This window comes from Lepidochelys kempii, chromosome 12, assembly GCF_965140285.1.
Source record: "Lepidochelys kempii isolate rLepKem1 chromosome 12, rLepKem1.hap1, whole genome shotgun sequence".
Taxonomy (NCBI): Eukaryota; Metazoa; Chordata; order Testudines; family Cheloniidae; genus Lepidochelys; species Lepidochelys kempii.
This window is the reverse complement of record NC_136391.1, coordinates 19,487,590-19,506,829: the sequence shown is the minus strand read 5'-3', so window position 1 is coordinate 19,506,829 and position 19,240 is coordinate 19,487,590. Positions and strand designations below refer to the sequence as shown.

The 19,240-nt window shown below is 39.8% G+C and overlaps 2 protein-coding genes across 3 annotated transcripts in view; one reads left to right on the top strand and one right to left on the bottom strand.

The window, feature by feature from the left end:
* Positions 1 to 19,240, top strand: part of LOC140896254 (borealin-2) — a 185,346-nt gene that overhangs the window by 22,372 nt on the left and 143,734 nt on the right. For both annotated transcript variants that reach the window (XR_012154489.2, XR_012154488.2), the window contains exon 10: positions 17,937 to 19,084. The gene's annotated coding sequence lies outside the window, so the exon portion shown is untranslated. The remainder of the gene's footprint in view (positions 1 to 17,936; positions 19,085 to 19,240) is intronic.
* On the bottom strand, positions 1,519 to 18,762 carry DNAJA2 (DnaJ heat shock protein family (Hsp40) member A2). The gene is made up of 9 exons (XM_073307753.2): positions 18,552 to 18,762; positions 14,397 to 14,456; positions 13,041 to 13,264; positions 10,390 to 10,470; positions 9,898 to 10,031; positions 6,828 to 7,024; positions 3,315 to 3,459; positions 2,847 to 2,974; positions 1,519 to 2,293 (listed from the first exon to the last, which is right to left on the bottom strand). Exons 1-9 carry the CDS (start codon positions 18,627 to 18,629, stop codon positions 2,105 to 2,107), a joined length of 1,236 nt encoding a protein of 411 aa, XP_073163854.1. The 5' UTR covers positions 18,630 to 18,762; the 3' UTR covers positions 1,519 to 2,104.

Sequence of the window (19,240 nt, the reverse complement as noted above, 5' to 3'; positions counted from 1 at the left end):
CTTTACTTTGAAGGCCCACCCTACCTATCATCTTGCCTTTGCTGTTTAGATGTTGACTCCTGCCTCTGATTAGCCTGTTGTACCAGCCTCCATTACACACACACTAAATTTTCAAATGAGCATGTTCATGTTTTCTCTTATATTGACATCCTAGGTGGGAGGAGCTCCCTGTGAACATCTGCAAAACTAATTATTGTCCTTCTCACTGCTGTCTACAACTCAAGAACAGTTTGATGCTATACTGGGGCCCTGTCACATTGTCTTGTATTTTTTTTTTGTACTCCTATGTCTGCCTAGCTGTTGTTACTTCTTGTTTTGAACTTAGTCTCTGCTCCAAGGAACAAACAGTGTTTGGTTTGTACAGTGCCTCACACAGTTCAGCCCAGGTCTTAGTGTAGGACTCCTAGCTCCTGGGGAATATAAATAAATAGATCTCCCACAAACCTAGTTTTATACTACTGTATTTATATTAAGTAGGCATATTTTTGAAGATAGTTTAATGCCTGATCCTTGAATTTTATTTGGACTTCTGCCTACATGAAGACAGTTCTACAAAAAAAAATGCAATGAAAATTGAAAGTAATGATGTAGTGATGGAATTGTTCTAATTCCCATCTGGTGGTTTAGATACTATTCCCCCCCCTCCCCCCAGCCGCCTTACAGAAATAGGGAATGCAGTGTAGTTGTAGCTGTGTCAGTCCCAGGATATTAGAGAGACAAGATGGGTGAGGTAATATTTATTGGATCACTTTCTGTGGGGGAGAGACACAAGCTTTGGAGCCCTATAGAGCTCTTCTTCAGGTCTGGGAAAGGTGCATTTAGCTGTGATGCTCAAAGTAAGGTGGAACAGACTGTTTAGCCTTTAAAGTAAGTAGAACATAGTTAAGGGTCTGTTTATGCCAAGGGTTAGGCTAATTATCATATACAGTCTCTTAAAGTCACCCATCTTCAATTCTGGAAGGATGTTAAAAAAGCCTTGTTGCCACTCTAAGGACAGTGGATTAAAGACATATCTCAAGACTTGCCTAATATCAAAGGGGCACTAAAGGGGCACCCAAAAGCTAAGAGCTGTTGAACAAGGAACAAAAAAATCCTTAATTTTGAGAATAAAGAGGATTTGGTTTTGGATGTCAAAGCTATTTTTCTAGCATCTCCATATTGAGAGGTGAAATCTTTTCACGCATGTTTAAAGATTTAGAAGGCAAGGAATTCTAGTGTAAGATTGAAACCACCTGTATGCAGGCCAACCAGTTCTTATGTTAATAAATTCAAAAATACTTTGATTAATAAGGAAAGCTGCATGCAGGTAGAGGTACTTAGCACTGAAATGGCTTTTCATTTGATTGTGAACTCCGTGGGGCAGGGACAAAGGTTGTACATAATGTAGTCAAGTACAAGGCTGCGATTGTACTAGGACTCCTAGGCAGTATAGTAAAACAAATACCAAGGAACTAACCAGTTAGAATCAAGTTTAGTGTATCCTTTTAGATAAATAAAAGTGTGACAAGGGGAAAGGAGTATATTATACACCAACTGCTTTTATTTACTTTCAGAAACCTCACAAGATGGTAAAAAACTTTTACAACCACTTCTAATTTAGTCTTCTGTTGTTCCCAGTCAGCTCTAAACCCATTATGTGTGAAGCCCATTTATTTACCATGCATCTAAAATGATAGATACAGGCTATGAAATTCTTTATTCTATTGCAGCTTATGCAGGTGCAGCCAAATACCAAGCCTCAGGACAAGTTGTACACAAACTTTACAATGTAGAATTTGAATTTAAAATATGAAACTTAAAATCTACACAACTGGTAAAAATCAAGCACAGATACGAGGACAAACTTAAAACCCATATGAAAAGGAGTCTCGTCTTCCTTTCAAGTGCTTTATTCTGCTACAGAACAGTCAAAATGAAGATGTAAGCTTTGTGGTTAGTTTAAATTATACACTCTGTAGATACTATAGACCAATTTAAAGGTTACACATACAGCAATAGATGTCCCTCGGTTCATCTGGATTGCTTATACAATCCAGCTGGATTGCTGAAAACAAGTCAGGCAAAACTTGAAAGAAAATCCTTGTGCAACATTTTAGACAAATGTTTACTGATGGGCACACTGTACCCCAGGTCCATGATGAGTGCTTTCTTCATCAGAACTATCATTGTAGGCTTCACGTCTCTGACCACCTCCTGATCCACGAGTGTTATCAAATTCCTGAAGATCTACCTCTTCTGTATCACCAATTACAGTGGGAACTTCTGGTCTAGATGGCAGAAGATCTTCAAGTTCCTGCCAATAAAAGGAGTACAGTTAGTGGTATATCAAAGCATAGGTGTCAATATTTGGCACACATCTCTCCTGTGGGGGCATTCATGTTAGGTTAAGAATGTCTTACATAGTTATCATAAATGGATTAGCAATCTTAAAATTCAGCAGGTGTTTGCACCACTTTGCATTGGTTAAAATCCGTCCTTTTCACTAGTACAACTTTCTCATATAGACAAAGCCGTAAGCAGCAAGAACTGATGGGTCAGAAATAAAAACAGCAGCCACTTTCTTTCATTTGTCCTAGTAATTGCTACTATATCAAGAGAGCAGTTTTCAAGTGCTTTTATATTACACCTGCACCCCAGAACACCAACCCTCCTGTGGTTTTTCATGTAAACTAACCAACTTCAATGGAAAGTTTTAAAATCACTTGTGCATTGTAAACTACATTGAACAATTTGGCTGTACTCGAATCCAAATATAACTACTCGAAAGAAAGTGCGTGGGGCACAATACAATGAGCCCTTAAGACATCTCAAAAACACATTTTTGATCAAACTGAAGGAATACTTACTGAGAGCTTTTCCGGGCTAATCCAGTTATTTTCAGGAAACTGTACATCAAACTTTATGTAAAGATCTCCTTTTTCAAAGGGATTCCGATATTGTGGCATTCCTTCACCTCGAACTACACGAACACAACCTATAATTAAGGACAGAAAAAGATCAATCAGTTTAACGGAAACCTGTACTGTACCAGCTTTCCGTCTGACAAAGTAATATCTCTGCATTTCTATAACAGTGGCTACAAGTTGCAAGAGCATGAGAGGTTTCAGAGTAACAGCCGTGTTAGTCTGTATTCGCAAAAAGAAAAGGAGTACTTGTGGCACCTTGAGACTAACCAATTTATTTGAGCATAAGCTTTCGTAAGCTACAGCTCACTTCATCGGATGCAAGTGAGAATAATTTGATGATACAACATTTCAAATAGTACAACCACACATGTATCTAGATAAAAATTCTTATATCAAATCAAGGTTTACCTGGTTCAATTACTTTTCCAGGAGGATATTTCACCACAATCTGACGTCCATCCAGGTGTTTGAATGTGAACTGAAATCCACACAGTGCTTCAACAAGTCCTATCTTGTGTGTCATATGCAAGTCATTTCCTTCCCTCTGGAACACCTAAGAATGAGACAATCATCATCATCATCTTTATTCTAATACTTATTACTGTCAGATCTTTAATTTAATCCTGAAGTAATAAAATCCATAAACTATAAAATTTCTACTTTCGAAAGTTAGCATTCATGTAAAGATCAAACTACAGATCTACACCAGTTCTAGCTTTCCACAATTAAGCAGGTCCTAAGAGTTGCATGTTGTGCAATATGCAATAGTATATAGATGTTAATTTCTGCGACTCTAATTTGTTTCTAATGAATATGGAACCAGAGCTGTAAAATGCTCTATGACTGTAAAACAGACTGAGTCTTTCCCTGACCCAAAGATCTTCTAATCTAAAGACAAATGACAACACAATGGAGACCCAGTAACAAAATTATATATTTAAAGACTATTTCACTTAGCCTCAAAATGTTCATGTAGAAGCTAGCTGTTGATCATGCCACTATTTTCAGATTTAAAAAAAAAGGGGGGGGGGGCAAGACAGAGTGTTGTTCAAAGTCCTCAGGACTAAGCCCAAACCAGTTGTGGATAGTTGCTTTAACTCATCTATATATTCAAGCAAGATCACAGCTGCTTTAAATTTTCTGTAATGAGGCTTTTACAGAGGTGTGAAGTGAATGAAGGATTGTTAGCCCATTGGCATGAATCCAGAAAGGTTGCTTCTTTTTCCTTTCACACCTCCATTAGAGATACCTGAAGTTGTTCACTGCTTGCTTGCTCACAATGTACAGATATTTAGTGTAACAGCATATAAAACTTGGTTCATGACTTCATCCTCAAAGTTATCCTTTCTTGCACAGCAAAAAAAGACTTGCTGGAAAGTTTTTCTCCAGCACTTGTTTTTCTCCAGCACTGTCCTTGAAAATAAAATATGGCAACAGTTTTATGCTGACATGTGTGAGAAGACAGCAGAGTTTCTTCCCAAGAGCAAGTAGTTTTTGGAACCAGGAGATATAGTCTCAGCTGGCATATCAACCATGACAATAATTTTAGTAGTTTCATTCTACCTGCAGACTCGAACACATTCAAGTAAAAGTCATTTTCTCAGCTTCTAAACCCAAATTTAAGAACCTGCCAATATCTTAGTTTCTCCCATCTTGGAAGAAGTCAAGTGATTGAGAAGCATTTTTCAGTACCACAGTTGAGCTATTCAGGCCTCAAGCTCCAAATGCAGTTTAGCTACCATGATTTTACTTAGAGTCAAGTGGCAACAGGAGACCTGTATTCACCTTTCCTCAAGCTTTTCAGTACATTTAAACTATGGTACCAAAATGATTTAATGCTTTAGTGAGCATCTCTCAAACTAGGGCCCATGGGCCCTGCTGATCAACTCCCCCTTCTCCCTCCCAGTGCCTGCTGCATGCCGGGGGAACAGCTGTTCAGCAGTGTGCAGGAGGCACTAGGAGGGAGGGAGAGGAGCAGGTGCAATCATGTCTGGGGCTGCGGCCCCGTTGATCAACTCCTTCCCCTCTCCCCAATGCCTCCTGCACACTGTGGAACAGCTGTTCCCTGACATGCAGGAGGTGCTGGGAAGGATGGGGACTCGCTCAGGGGATGGGATGGAATCATGTCTGGGGCCAAGGGTCCTACTGACCAACTCCTCCCCCTCCCTCCCCGTGCCAGGAAACGGCTGTTCAGCAGCATGCAGCAGGCGCTGGGAGGGAGGGGGAGAAACGGGGACAGGGCATGCTGGGAGGGAGGGCAGAAAGAGGTGGGGAAGAGGAGGGGCAGGGGCAGAGAGGGGGCAGGGCGTCTGGGGGTGTGTGAAAAATTTGAATCAAAATGGAGGTCCTTGGGTTGCTAAAAAGTTTGAGAACCACTGCTTTAGGTTCCTCTCAAGCTCATATAAACAAAACACAATATCACCATTTCACCACCACACTAACAATTATGCTAGCAATCTTTTGTCCATATATTCTTAAACTGCAACATGCTTATTAAAACGCAACTGAGGACTGACCTACAGAGTTACCAGTAAATATGGTCATAGCAAAAAGGAGAAAGCCACAATATGTTTTACTGTCCAAGACAATACAGCAGCAGACATAGCTAGATCAAAAGACCAAGACTGAGAAGGCCTCTGCTTCAAATCCTGGAATTTCTGACCTGTCATTAGTGCTGGCAGTACCTGACACTTGAAGTCACATTGTTTATCCTAGTTGCCTTCCTTTCCCTTCACCCAAGCACAGCCAAGAAGTTGGGAGGAGCACAAAGTTGCAACTGAACACACAGGGAAACCAGACAGACAGCTGTAGGAGAGGCTGGGTCAAGTGCTTTGGTGTTGGAGTGCTACTCCAGCATGAATCATTTAAAGATTTTTCAGATACCTGTATTACTTCAGTTTTTAATTCAAAGCTTTCCTGATGGATGACTAGAATTTGATTACTGAAATATGTATGAACTTAAATTCACAATACTGCATTGTGTTTATGGAACACCAGAAAAGGAACAGCTTGCACCACACAATTTCACACAATAGTTTTATACGCTGTTTTCACAATACTGAACCATCACTTATGTTTCTTCATCTAATACTCTGAACTTTGCCAAAAATAGTTACCACATTAAAGAATGGAAAAATTCTCCTGGACTTTACTATATACTGCAACTTTCCTTAATTAACATGTTCCAGTAATTTAGCATCGTGTACTGTGTCAGAATCAGTTTTATAGTACCTAGTTCAAATGTATGAAAACCAATATTCTCCAAGGTACATACTGTGTAGAAATATGCCAAGACAGAATAAAAATGCAACTAGCCAAATGCAGGTCTACAGTTTGGGTAGAAAAGAGGAGGGGTCCTATGATGAGTGCAATATCAGCACGACCATACTACTTATCTGGGTTAATATCTCCCAACGCATTTGTCACACTTCCTAGGTTAACAGAAGCAGACAGCACAGTTTACAGCAAGTGAAGATTGAGGGAGATTCCCCATTTTCATCTGATAGCCTTTGGAAAAACAAAAAAAACAAAAAAAAACAAAAAACCCAACTCCCCCCCAAAAAATCAGCTGGCTTTATACTCAGCTTTACTTACTGTATGCCAGGGTTGAAGCAGGTGCACAACAAGGACAGGACATTCATAGTGGTAAGTCTGCCAAGGGTAACCCTGCTTCAGTTAGGAGAGTAACTTTTCATGACCATATTGAGACAGTGGGATGCTTGGTGTGCTCATCTGCATGTCTACAGACAGAACCTTCTAGCTCAGAATTATAGCAGTTACCACTAGGAACAAGCCATGTATGCTAAGTTCAGTTTCTCTCCCTCAGTTGTTCGTTTAAAGTAATCTAGGAAAGTGTATAACAGTTAAATATTTCTAAGGAAAACCCACCAACTTTACTTCACCTATCAAGTCACAAGTTACCTCATTCTCCTTTTCTTGGAGCAGGAGGACAATATCTCCCGGTTCCACTCCTGGGGCCTGATCTGCTTCTCCAGTAAATGTAATCCTCTGCCCATGTTTCATGCCTTTATCTACATGGACTTCAAGAATCTTTACTTCTTTGATCACCTTCTTCCCTTCGCATTTTTTACAACGGTCTTTTTCATTAATAACTTCACCTAGAGAAAGAAGGATTGAAAAATCTAGGAATGTTTTTCTTCCTTATTTGAGGATACAGTACCACTTATTTCACCATACATTGGGGAATGTGTCCAAGAGAACCAATCTCAAATCACTTTGGAAATTTTTTTCGTTTAGTGTTATTAGTGTGTCCCACAAGGGGAAAGCTAATAATTTAATGCTATCCTAATGAGAAGAAAGAGACCCAAAAGGCACTGAGAGGCATGAGATTATCTGCCATCCCACAAAATTATTTTGAAGAGTTACAACTCAGATTGTAAGCCTGATGGAACAAGAACCATGACTTCCAATTCCAAACAGCATGACCATTTAAAGAAAACCTGCTAGACAAAATAAGCTTTGTCTATGGCTTTTATTGCTCTTCATGAATAAAAACGGCCCCCTCCACTCCTAAACAAAAAGTTACAAGGAGTCAGGTTCTTCCTTTCCTCATTTTGCTTGGGAAACCTATGAAAAATCTTTGAGAAACCTGAATGGTAATGGGACATAACTGAAACTAAGATTCAGTTCTCCTTTCTGGGGTGTGGAGGCTGAGTTTCAGACCATGGGGAAAGGCTCTGGCAGGAGAAAACTACACTGCTAAACATAGCAGCGTAAAAGTGGGAGGCACTGCTTGGGTGTGTAGAGAGCGGTGTAGGGTATTTACCTCTGGCAGTTCAGGTATGTAGGGCACTCTACTCACCTAAGCTGTCTCTCACCATCTACACTACTATTTATACCTGTACAGATGGTGAGAGACATCACTGTAAGTGTACACGTAACCGGGGGGTGGGGGTGAGGGTGGGAACACGGGGGAGAGGAGAGAGAAAAAGCAGCAGGTCAAGTTATAGCTTAGCGTGACACCACCATTCAGGTTCTCCTGCAAAGAGGACCTGACATTCTTAGTGTATATGTTCACTCTTAAAGCATTTTTTACACCCTGACAATCAGTAAAGAACAAACAATTGTGCTTTGCCTTTCACCTTTAACAGGAGAACTTTGCCTTCTAGAAGACTGCAGGGTGGTTATCCAAAAAATATCCAATACTTCTTAAGAGCTTTTTTGTTTTCTAGTTTATTTGGATATACTTTTAAAGGACAGATATTTAATACGGAACTGCCTTCATTATAGTAGACCAGAATAACCAGAATGTATTGGCAAAATATCCTGTACAATCCCATCGCTTCAGTTGCCGGTACAGTGCCTATTGCTTCTTCCATTTAAGTACTGCAAGCAGAAGCAATTGTTATGTTCAGATATTTAGCTACTCAGAAATTAAAGCCATACTCCTATGTGAAACAAGTGCACAGAACATTAGGATGCAGCAGGTGTGTCCAGTCCTACAGGAACTATGCATTTACATTAAATCAGGCAAAGTGACAAAGCAGCTAAAAACAGGAAACCACACTGTTTTTCAATTCTTTGGTAAAAAGTTTGACTGGTTATAGAATAAAAACAGACCACCAAAAACTAAATTTTTATTGCAGTTCAGCATTTTCAGCTATTACGTCATAAGTAATACAAGCACAAGATTTCAGACAAATTAGTGGTGTTTTGTAAATTAAGAAAGATCCAGGAAATATATGCAAGGCGGAGGATGTTTAATTCACTACCACATATGAGCCCAAATCAGCAAAAGTAATATAGAATATAACACTACTATTTCCATCTTTCAGAAAGTTGTATATGGATTTTAACACTTGCTTCTGAAAGAGAAATAAATTGATAATATTTTGGATCGCTGAGAAGAGTGGATACAAAAATAATTGATTTTTGTATCCCACTTTCTCAGCGATCCAAAATATTATCAATGATTTTTGTAGCCAAAGAACTTTAAATTAAATACAGGTTTATTTTTAAAACTCTATTTAAAACTAAATTTGAGATGACATGTAAGTTTAGGCCTAAATTTACTATAATCATTTAAATAATTTAAAATAAAAAATATCAAGCAGTATGTTTGGTGCCTAGTTTGAAGGAAAGCTTGCTTTCCTCTTCCAAACTACGAATAAAACTAGGTGAAAGAGGATGAGATCTACTAGTTCTAAAATTTTGAAGGACATGACCCCAGAAACAAATCGATTCAATTATTAACTACAGATAATACTTCCTTTGTTTAATAATTTTAAATGCAAAACTGCTTCCATTAACTTTTTTGTTATATTTCCAGCACACTGAAGGTAGTTTTATTTAATAAAGCCATTTAGTGCATTTAATTGAATTCAAATTTCCATCCAGAGATTGACAAAAGATACAAGTAAAAAATTAGTCTAGTAAATAAGAAACGGATCATTCACCATTTTCTAACATCATAAAAACTATAAATTTGAATGCAAGTTTCCTAATTGCTTCAGTGTATAGATATAGTGCATCCCCTGGTTAACAAGAAGCAGCACCCAATTTAATGGGAAGGCTATATATAGTTGCCAATCAACATATTTCAATGGTTGCAAATAAATGACAATCACCTTCTCTTTTGGAAAATAACTCAAATGAACAAATGCAAAACATTGCTCTAAAATGCTTTGATTTAAATCAATCTATCCTGATGCTAAGTTAAATTTATCCCATAAAAGTAAATGTTTTTTTACAGTGCTAGCACCAGACAGCAAGACACTGGGGCAAGCATGTCCAAATATTTCTAAGCAGTAGCACCTGCTATTCAGGTTCCAATCCTCCTCTAAGCAGACTACAAATTTTGTTCCTGTTCTGATACATGAAGAAATATCCCTGACAGACTAAAATCAAACTTCACTAATTACAAACAAAATCTAATTCAGAAATCCTCCAGATGAGATATGACAATTTACTATTGAACCTAGATTCGAACCACATTAAATATTTTTAAAAGCACAGGAAACATTTGGCCTACCTTCTCCATTGCAATCAGAGCACACAGACTGCATCTGCTGAACCATCCCAGGAGCCAGCTGTCTGATCATGATACGTACACCTCTACCTCGGCAAGCACTACACTTCTGAACAGCTCCAGACTTCCCACCCTGACTAAATTGGAAAGTGCCAGTTAGATTATAATTGAAGTTATTTTGAGACTATATGGAAAATAAATACCAACCTTCCGTTTTACACCCCCAATTGCACTGATGCAGTGTCAGTTGCAATTAGGCTAATCTATCACTGAGATACAGAGGACAGCTCTTCAAGATTTCACAAAGAGCGCCATTAATTGCATCATTAAGTTAGATTTTGGTATCTTCATGCTTCAATACTTGAACCGGTTCCTAGCTTACATGTGACGAATTACTATATTGCTATATACCAATTTGAATTAATAGTTTAACACATTTAAGAGTAAAAGCAGCCAAGAAGTTCTAGCACTGTTAATGAAAAATATAAAACTTACCCATTACATGAACTACAAAGGACATTCTTGCTAAGCTGTAGTTTAGTTGTCTTTCCATTATATAGATCTTCTAAAGACACTCTAGAAAATAAAGAAAATTCTCCAGTATTAGCATTCCAATAATCACTTTGGGAAAAAGTCATTCTAATAGTCTAGTTTAGGTACAAGCTATTGTCTAAGACAATTTAGGGTAAAACTAAAAATCACAGCAACTTTCAGCCTTGTCTACAAATACTTCTGAAAAAAAACAACAACCCAGACATATGTAAAAGAGACAAACAGGAAGTTTTTGAGCAAGTAAAATTCTGTACACCAACACTGTAACAAAGGCTACATTAAGATAAGCAGTTATTAAAAACAGAGAACCCAATCTTTTAGGATTTTAAGTCAAACTTTGCAGAACAGTTTCATGTCTGGTGAAATCCCATTAGAAACTATGCAACTGTAAATGTACATACTTCAAGGAAAAGCTTTAGATTAGTCAGAAGCCAGAGCTGAGGTTAGCTGTCTAGTAAAAGCCAACAGGAAACAAATTAGCCTAGTCTGAAGAATTAAGAAGGGTTTAAAGGAAATCTAAAACAAGTCTCTCAGATGGGTTAACACAAGGAAGACAATTCCTAGCAGTTCTGGATAATAGTTATAGTTTAATATTTTCCTTAAGAATTCACACTAGGAGTTTAATTTTATCTTATTCATTTCCATTGGAAAAGTGTTTTTGTTGATATACTGTTGGTATGTTTCCATGACCACTTTAGCAGTCAGATTTGCTAACATTGAACTACAAGGTATCTAATGCACTAGAAAAAAAAACCTAAAACCATTTGGGTCTTATCAGTATAGTTAAGCTACTTAAAAGTAATTGTCTAACAACATTAGTTCAGAATTTTGCATATTTCCAGAGACTTCAGAAATCACTCAATAATAAATGCAACTCAGTTTATTTTGAACTGCAAAACTTTGCTTCTGGTGTCAGGGTTTAGAAAGAAACAACTAAAAAGAGTCATGAGAATACAAAAGCTAATTTATAGTTTGCTTGTACAGTACTAGTTGCTAGACAAAGTAGCTGGCATGCAAAAATAAATATTACACTAAGCACTTAATGCGAGGAGTGGCCTAGCCCACAGAATAGCAGAGGTGAAGGTCAGAAAGAAGCTGGTCAGCCTGCAAAAAACAGCAGTGAAAATATGGTGTAGGCTTATGAAGATGAACAGGGATTCTAAAAATCCATTTGCCATGGAAAAAAAACAACAACACAGAATTTGCTTTTTTACAGGGAATCTTTAGTTTTTATATTTTGTAAAAAATAAAAAACACATTAACTAAATTTTACTGAAATTCCAGTGTCACTTATTCCAGTGGTGCCCAACTTTTTACACAAGAGAGCCACATAAATTTAAGCACAACCTTATGTGCACCAAACAGATTCTACACATTTAATAACATTTCAGCGGACAGTGGGAACTTTATATTTTGTGCATTTGAACAAAATTCTGAAAATACAGAATACAGAGATATTTGGTATATGTAAGAAATACAAATTGCAATTCTATAAATTTTGTTTTATTATAGTGATTGAAGGCACTCAGACTTCAAACTGATTTAAATATTGTAAATATATATCAATAAAACTGTGTTCAAATGATATATATAGTGGATAGGGAAACTAAAGTTCAGCATTTCATTTTAATCACAGAAAAACATGGATTTTTATGTTTTTTTAAATCGGAGAATTTTTTTTTTTTTATCATGGAAGACAAGGATACCTGAAGATGAGTAGCTGCAACTGATTTGCTGGCAGTAATTTCTGCTCTGCATAATTAATGGAAAATCATAAGATATTTGCACTTGTTTTCACACTGGTCCCAGGATAAGAGTATAAATACCTAAAAAAGTAACCCCATAACACACTCGTCACTCTACTTCCCCAAAAGATTCAACTAGTGAATACTAAGTTGTTCCATATGTTCTGACCTAAGGAATGCATGACTAGTTATGTTAAGAATATAACTAGAGAAAATAATTCTTACCAACCATTTATTAACAAGCTAATGAATGGGGCTGCAGAATTTCTAATCAACAGGATCCCAACAAAACATATAGGTTGTAGGCTCCCAATGAAATGAAAGACAGTCATTTTCAATTCTAAGGGAACTAATTCTCCATGGACCAAACTTCTAGGTCCAAATAAAACATTCAGGTTAGATGGTGAATACATATCACCAGATTACTCGGAGGCTGGAAGGCTAACATGTCCCACTGAACAACTTCAGGCATATTTATGATCAAATAATTTAAGACAGTCATTTGTGCAAATCAGTCAAGAATGGGCAAGATTTAAATGTTTATAAAAAGAAGCAGAGTTTATACACTGACTATAAAGATATGGACCTTAAGACTTGAAGTTTCAACCACATGTATTATTCTTTTAAAACACTACTACCAAAGGCAACCTTTTAATGCAGGAAGATCCATTTCTTTTAACTTTTGCTGAAATCTAGAAGTAATGCTTTCAATGAATTTGAGTTGGAAACAGTAGACCTTTTGAATGAACTGAGGCCCACTAGAGCATCAACGATTATCAGACAAGGTTCACCTTCACCATATCTTTTCGGAAACTTAAGTGAGAAGAATCATAGTATTAAGATACTCACTTAAGTGGATGCATCATATCTTCTCCTCTTCTTCTACCATTGCGACTTCTACTCTGACTACCCATGAAACTGAACAATCCACCCCCAAAAATGTGGGAGAAAATATCGTCCATTCCACCACTTCCACCGCTACCTTCTCGAAGACCCTGTTCTCCATATCGATCATATAACTCGCGTTTCTCAGGATTTGACAGAACTTCGTAGGCAAAACTTATTTCTTTGAACTGAAAAAGAAGTCAGGAAAAAAAGCCTGTAAGTTACTTTTACATATATAAAAACAGATTTACTTGGAAGACAGTCACAAAGGAAATGCTAGCATCTGATTTATAGCCCCACTTTATCCTTTTATGCATGAGGGAGTGTACAACCCTAAATACTCTTCCACTTCAGAACATTCTATTGCAGTCTATATTTTGACCTTTAGAACAGGTAGATTTGGCTGTGCTTGTATGCATCCAACCCTTTTCTTCTGTTTTACCATGAAGGATGAATGTGTCATCCTCTTTACATCTCTCTATTGATTTCTCCTTCACTGCCCAAGTACAAACTTCTTATCTTTACCTCCAAGGCCTTGTCAAGACTGGGATTTAAGTATGTGTGGTTACCACATTAGCTAAGTATTAATGTTACTCTTAAAGTTGTAATCTAGACAAAGTCTAAGGTCCTGTCTTGATGGACAAAATGGATGTTTTAATCATGTTAGCTTAACAACTGAAGAGCCCTCAACAGTTGTTAAAACAATAACCTGTTGTAGTCTACACAGTCAACTAACATGGCTCCAGATATGCTAGTCTTCTTAAATATTAAGAGGACTTTTCCGTCATGTTAACCCAACACATTTGAGACATCACTGAAACATCTTTTTTCTTTCTCAAGACAGGTTACTTAACTAAGCCTTGCATGTCTAATCTATTTTATCTTGAAGGTGAGCCCTGTATTCATTGTTTGCATCTCTTTCAAATACCTCCACTTCCATCTCTTATGAGTGGAGAACACTTCCATGAAAGATCTGCAAAACTGCTGCCTTACTCTTCAGTTCCCTCCTAAACATTCACCTCTCCCATGATGCCTCAAAGCACAGCCAGCTGACTCCAGTTAGGCAGGCGGTGAATGGAGGCTTTTGCTTACTATACAGCAACTCATTTTATGTTACTTTGTCCTTGGCCACATTTGTCTCATCCACTTCAGAGACTGTTTCATAAACTAGATTATTATTTCTTTGGGTCACTGTCTTTTTGTTACTGTGTACATGAACAAGTCCTAATATCGCAGGGCCCTGAATCTCTTGTTTGGTGCCCCTAGATACAATGGCAATACAAATAAATACATTTCAAGATAAAAAAAAAAAAATCTTACTTTGTCTCCTGCATTTGGATTCTTATCAGGGTGGTATTCCTTGGCTAGCTTTCTGTATGCCTAATTGACAAAAAAATAAACACAAGTCATTAAGTCTGTGATGGATTCCAGGTTTCAAAATAAATCAAGTTGATTAACTGAACCTGTACTCTACAGAGAACGATACAAACATCTCCTGTAAGTGTACAAACAGCACCTACTTAAGTCAATAATCAGATACAAATATTCCAAGGTCAGAATTTAGCCATAAAGCAAAAGTCCACTAGAATAAAACAAATGAAGAGAGTCCTCTGCAATAAAACAGAAAGTACCTGATGTTTTATTTTACTGACTCAGTATTAACTACCCATTTATGGATTTGGCACATTAATGCAGTGCATAGAATAACTGAGGTACTACAAAACCTAGCATTTAACTGTTGATTTTCTGTATTCTGGTTTAGGTGTTACACTGAAACTGAACTCAACCAATTCTTTATACAGCATTCATTACTGACCTAAAACTGTAATTTCCAAATATGAATAAAGGGTGAGGATTACCATTAGCTGGAGGGTATGGATTTGCATACCCTAGTTATTAAACCATCATACTGGATGTAAATCCTGTCCTGATTTGTCATGCCCCTCAGAAGTCCATCAACAAAATGGCTGCCTCAGGTTCTCAACCCAACCAACCAACCCACCCACATAGATAGTTTCTTCATTCTCTTCCCTACATACTTCTCCAGAAAGATTTAGCGCCACTTTGAATTAAGTATATGGACAGAAGTAGTGGACTCTAATCTTTTAACGCAATTGTTCTGAAAGAGTAGCACAAGGAAGTAAAGCAGGATCTCTAAAAAGTGGTTTTCAAACTGCTTCTTTCCTTTTGAACACTTCTGGCTGTACCTGAGCAACAATATTTTGCATACAGCTTAGCATAACCTACATTCCTACTACCACTTCAGCGTTATGGAGCTGAATTTAGTTGGGGGAAGCTTTCACTACACTTGTCTCAAATCAGTTACAATAGTTACTTGTGATTTAGAGGGAAGAAACTTTACTAATATAAAGAACGAGGAGTACTTGTGGCACCTTAGAGACTTAGCAAATTTATTTGGGCATAAGCTTTCGTGGGCTAAAACCCACTTCATCAGATGCATGGTGCGTAGAGACTGTCCGGTTTGGCCAATGTACATGGCAGAGGGGCACTGTTGGCACATGATGGCATATATCACATTGGTAGATGTGCAGGTGAACGAGCCCCTGATGGTGTGGCTGATAAGGATAGGTCCTATGATGGTGTCCCTTGAATAGATATGCAGACAGAGTTGGCAACGGGGTTCTATTTTTAAAAATAGAAATTTTTAAAAAGTTAACTGCTCAGAGAGTAGAGACCTAAACTTCTCAAGAACAAGAAAAAGCAAGGTGTTGAAAAGGATTTACACATGTTTTTTCCTTTCTATAGTATAGTATTACATAAAATCTCCACGTCATTTTCAACTGACCTATTTTTCTAGAATGCTGCATTTGAACTATATTTGTATTATTTTCATTTAAACTAAAAGCTCTTGGGGTAGAGAACACATTTCCCTCTTTTGTGCAGGGATGACTAGAATGATACTTACTCCTTAGGGAATTCTGTGCCAAAAAAAATTAAAATTCTGCACCTAAAAATTATGCGCACAGTATTTTAAAATTCTGCAAAATTTATTTGTCAATAAATAAATGTGGGTTGAGCATGGCAGTGAGGAGCACAGGCCACTGGCTGCAATGAGGTGGAAAGATCACCCTGAAGACCCCCACCTCCCCCGGCACAAGGACTTGGCAGTGACGCTGCACCTGACCCTGACACAGTGCAAGGGCTGGGCCAGAAACACTCTGGCATGTAACCTCATGTGCCTCCCCATGCCTCACCTCTGTTTCGAGGGGAACAATCCCCCCGCCCACCAAACTTCCCTGTCATTTTCTGCAGGGAAGCACTGGAATTCTGCTGGGGGAGGGGCGCTGTGGGGCATTTTCTGCAGGCACGTGGTCACACAGAATCCCCCAAGAGTAGATACTGCTTTATAACTAGAGACCCATCTTTTCACTGCATAATTACGAAATATTCTGCATTCATGCATGTAAAGAGGGGATATGAATGCTTACTGTAAAACTTAGCCAGCGTAACAAAACAGAGCCTTGATTATAACCCAAATATTCTAGAATACACTGAAAAAGTCAACTGCAAAATCCCCAGGCCATGTCAACATGGAGTATACCAGTAAAACTCACTGTGTGGACACTTTCATTCTGGTATATGTGATATAAGCAAAACCAAAAAGTCACTTTTATACTGGCATAGAAGAATGTCCAAGTAAGGGGTTATACCAGTATAGTTATCAGTTTAAAAATAAAATCATACCTTAGCTCATCCTAGTATAACATTCCTGTTTAGACAAACCTTTACTAGATCACTATGGGTATGTCTACACCTCAGCTAGGAGCAAGCCTCCTAGCCTAGCTAGACAGACTCACACTAGTGTGCTAAAGATAGTAGTGCTGACATAGCTATGTGGGCTGTTGAGCCCACCCAACCTCCTGGGTCTGAGCTCAGGTGGCTAGTCTGAGTCTCTGCTGGAACCACCACAGCCCCACTGCTATTTTTAGCATGGTGGTTTGAGCCATTTAGTTGAATGGAATTACTCAAGTCCATAGTTATTCAGAGAAGTATTTTCAGGATCTGGGCCTATATTAGCATACTACTTCAGCCCTAGAAGATAAAAGATAGTACTTAGTACAAATTATTCAGCACTGAAGATTGTTTTGCCATCTCACCAGCATCATGATGATAAAGCTATTTTGCTTTGCTTTCACTTTTCTTTTCTGCTTTGGTGTAAGGGCTTGACACCAGATTAAAACAGTACCTAAATACATTGTCTCAGTTGCATTAGGGTAGCTTGTAAGTATGTTCTCAATATTTGGACACTCAGTTAAGTCTAAACTAATTAATGAGAGAGGATGCTCTTGGCACTGGTAGAGACAGTTGGCAACCTTACCATTAACTGCTAAAGTACTTTTTAAGCAATGTTGAATCTATATTTTGGACTATATAAGTGCTTTTATAGGTATTAAACAGTTGTGTTCCGAGGTTCTCCATTCATGTAACGAACAGGATACCCAAAACAGGCTTCTTTCTGTAGACTGATGATATTTGGCTATGATCAGCTCATAGCTTCCTTTCATCAAGACACTTCCACTTTGTTGTTTCATAATGATCAATACCCACCTCAAACAAATTTGGCTATTACATGGAGATATATAGTTCGCTTACAATGATGGGTGGTACTGCTACTGTGATCACAGGCAGTGAATAGTAACTACTTCGCCAAGGCTCTAGTGTAGTTTTTAAATGATGGGTAGTGCCGTTCTCTGGGGGAGTGGGAAGGGGAGGAGTGGCTTGTACACTAGAACATTAAATGGAACCAATAAGTGTTTAGATGTCAGTGCTGAGTACAGGGTAATGAAGATCACAAAGCTCTAGGCTCTTTTGTTCAGCTTCTTTGTTTATTTTCCCTAGGTGCTTTCAGCCTGGCAAAGATCAGCTCTATAAGGATGGGACAGGAAGACCCGAACGGAGCCTGTGCCGTTGCTGAAGCAGGTCAGACATTGGTACTGGCTGGAACGTATTGCACTCCAGCGGGTTTTACAGCTGAAGCCTTTAATTGTGAGGGGATCGGCCAACAGAGCACCACGGAGATCCTACCTTATAGAGGAATAGGAGACGGGGGGAGTCTCCCCCTGGTGCTCGGTTACCATTCTGGGCATCAAGTGAGGAGAGAAGAGCAGGCGGCTCTAGGGCAGGGAACCCTGGCGATCCCCTCAGGTACAGCGGGGATCCCAGAACTCCTGTCTAAGATCCCCTCCTCCCACCGGCCACCTGCGCCCCAGCTCCTTCCTGCTGGATGCCTTGGCCTCCCTGCGGCCTAGTCGCCTCCCCAGCGCCGGCCTGGCGGGCAGGCCCAACCGGCTTCACCGCACGGCCTAGCCTGGAGGCCTGGACTCCAGCCGGCCTCCCGCCCAGTCTGATCCCGGCCAAGGCCCGCGACTGCCCGGCCCGGGGCCTCCCCGCTTCATCGTGACCTCCCGGCTTGGGGCCTGCCCGGCCCGGAGCCTCCCCCGCCCGGCCCGGTACCTTCTTAAGCTCGTTGTCGGTGGCCCCAGGCGGCACGCCCAGGATATCGTAGAGCTTGGTGTCGGCCACGTTCGCCATCGCGGAGGGACGGGGCGGCGCAGGCAAGACAGGCCGAGGGGCAACGGAGCCGGCAGCGAGGACGAGACCGGGACCAGAATGAGAGAGGCCGCCACGACGTCACCCACGTACGGATAACGTCATCGCGCCGCGCGACGCCACCCTCCTCCTGCTGCTGCAGAGCCCCGCTCCTGCCTGTCCCTCAGGCAGACGCCCCCTACCGGAGAGCCGCGCCTGCATCTCAAGGCCACGCCCCCTCCCGCCCCCGGCTTGCCTCGTGGGTCAATGCTGTGTGCCGGAGCCGGGCAGGGGCCCGTTCCCCCGTCGCTGTCCAGCTGTGGGCGCGTCGGGGGGGCACAGACAGCGCCATGGGTCCCCCTAAAGACGAAACAGACTCCCCGCCCCTGAGTGCAGGCGGCCCTCGGCTGAGAGAAGACATGGAGCAAAACCTGGAGGGGATTGTGCTCTTCTTACAGGTGTAGTGAGTCAGGCTGTGCTACACCCAGAGTTACACTCAGGAGCGTCCATTACAAAGGGGCGGTTTTAGCTGTAGATGCGCCTCTCAAGCTTTTACCTTTCAGTATGAAATTTTCCGTGTTTGCTCAGCCCCTGATTACTTCCTTCCACATTTC

Coding starts and splice junctions, on each gene's coding strand:
- DNAJA2 (XM_073307753.2), bottom strand. CDS start 18,629: ATGGCGAACGTGGCCGACACCAAGCTCTACGATATCCTGGGCGTGCCG. Junction 10,471..13,040: donor GATATGATGCATCCACTTAA/GTGAGTATCTTA, acceptor TTTATTTTCTAG/AGTGTCTTTAGAAGATCTAT. Junction 3,460..6,827: donor TCCAAGAAAAGGAGAATGAG/GTAACTTGTGAC, acceptor TCTCATTCTTAG/GTGTTCCAGAGGGAAGGAAA.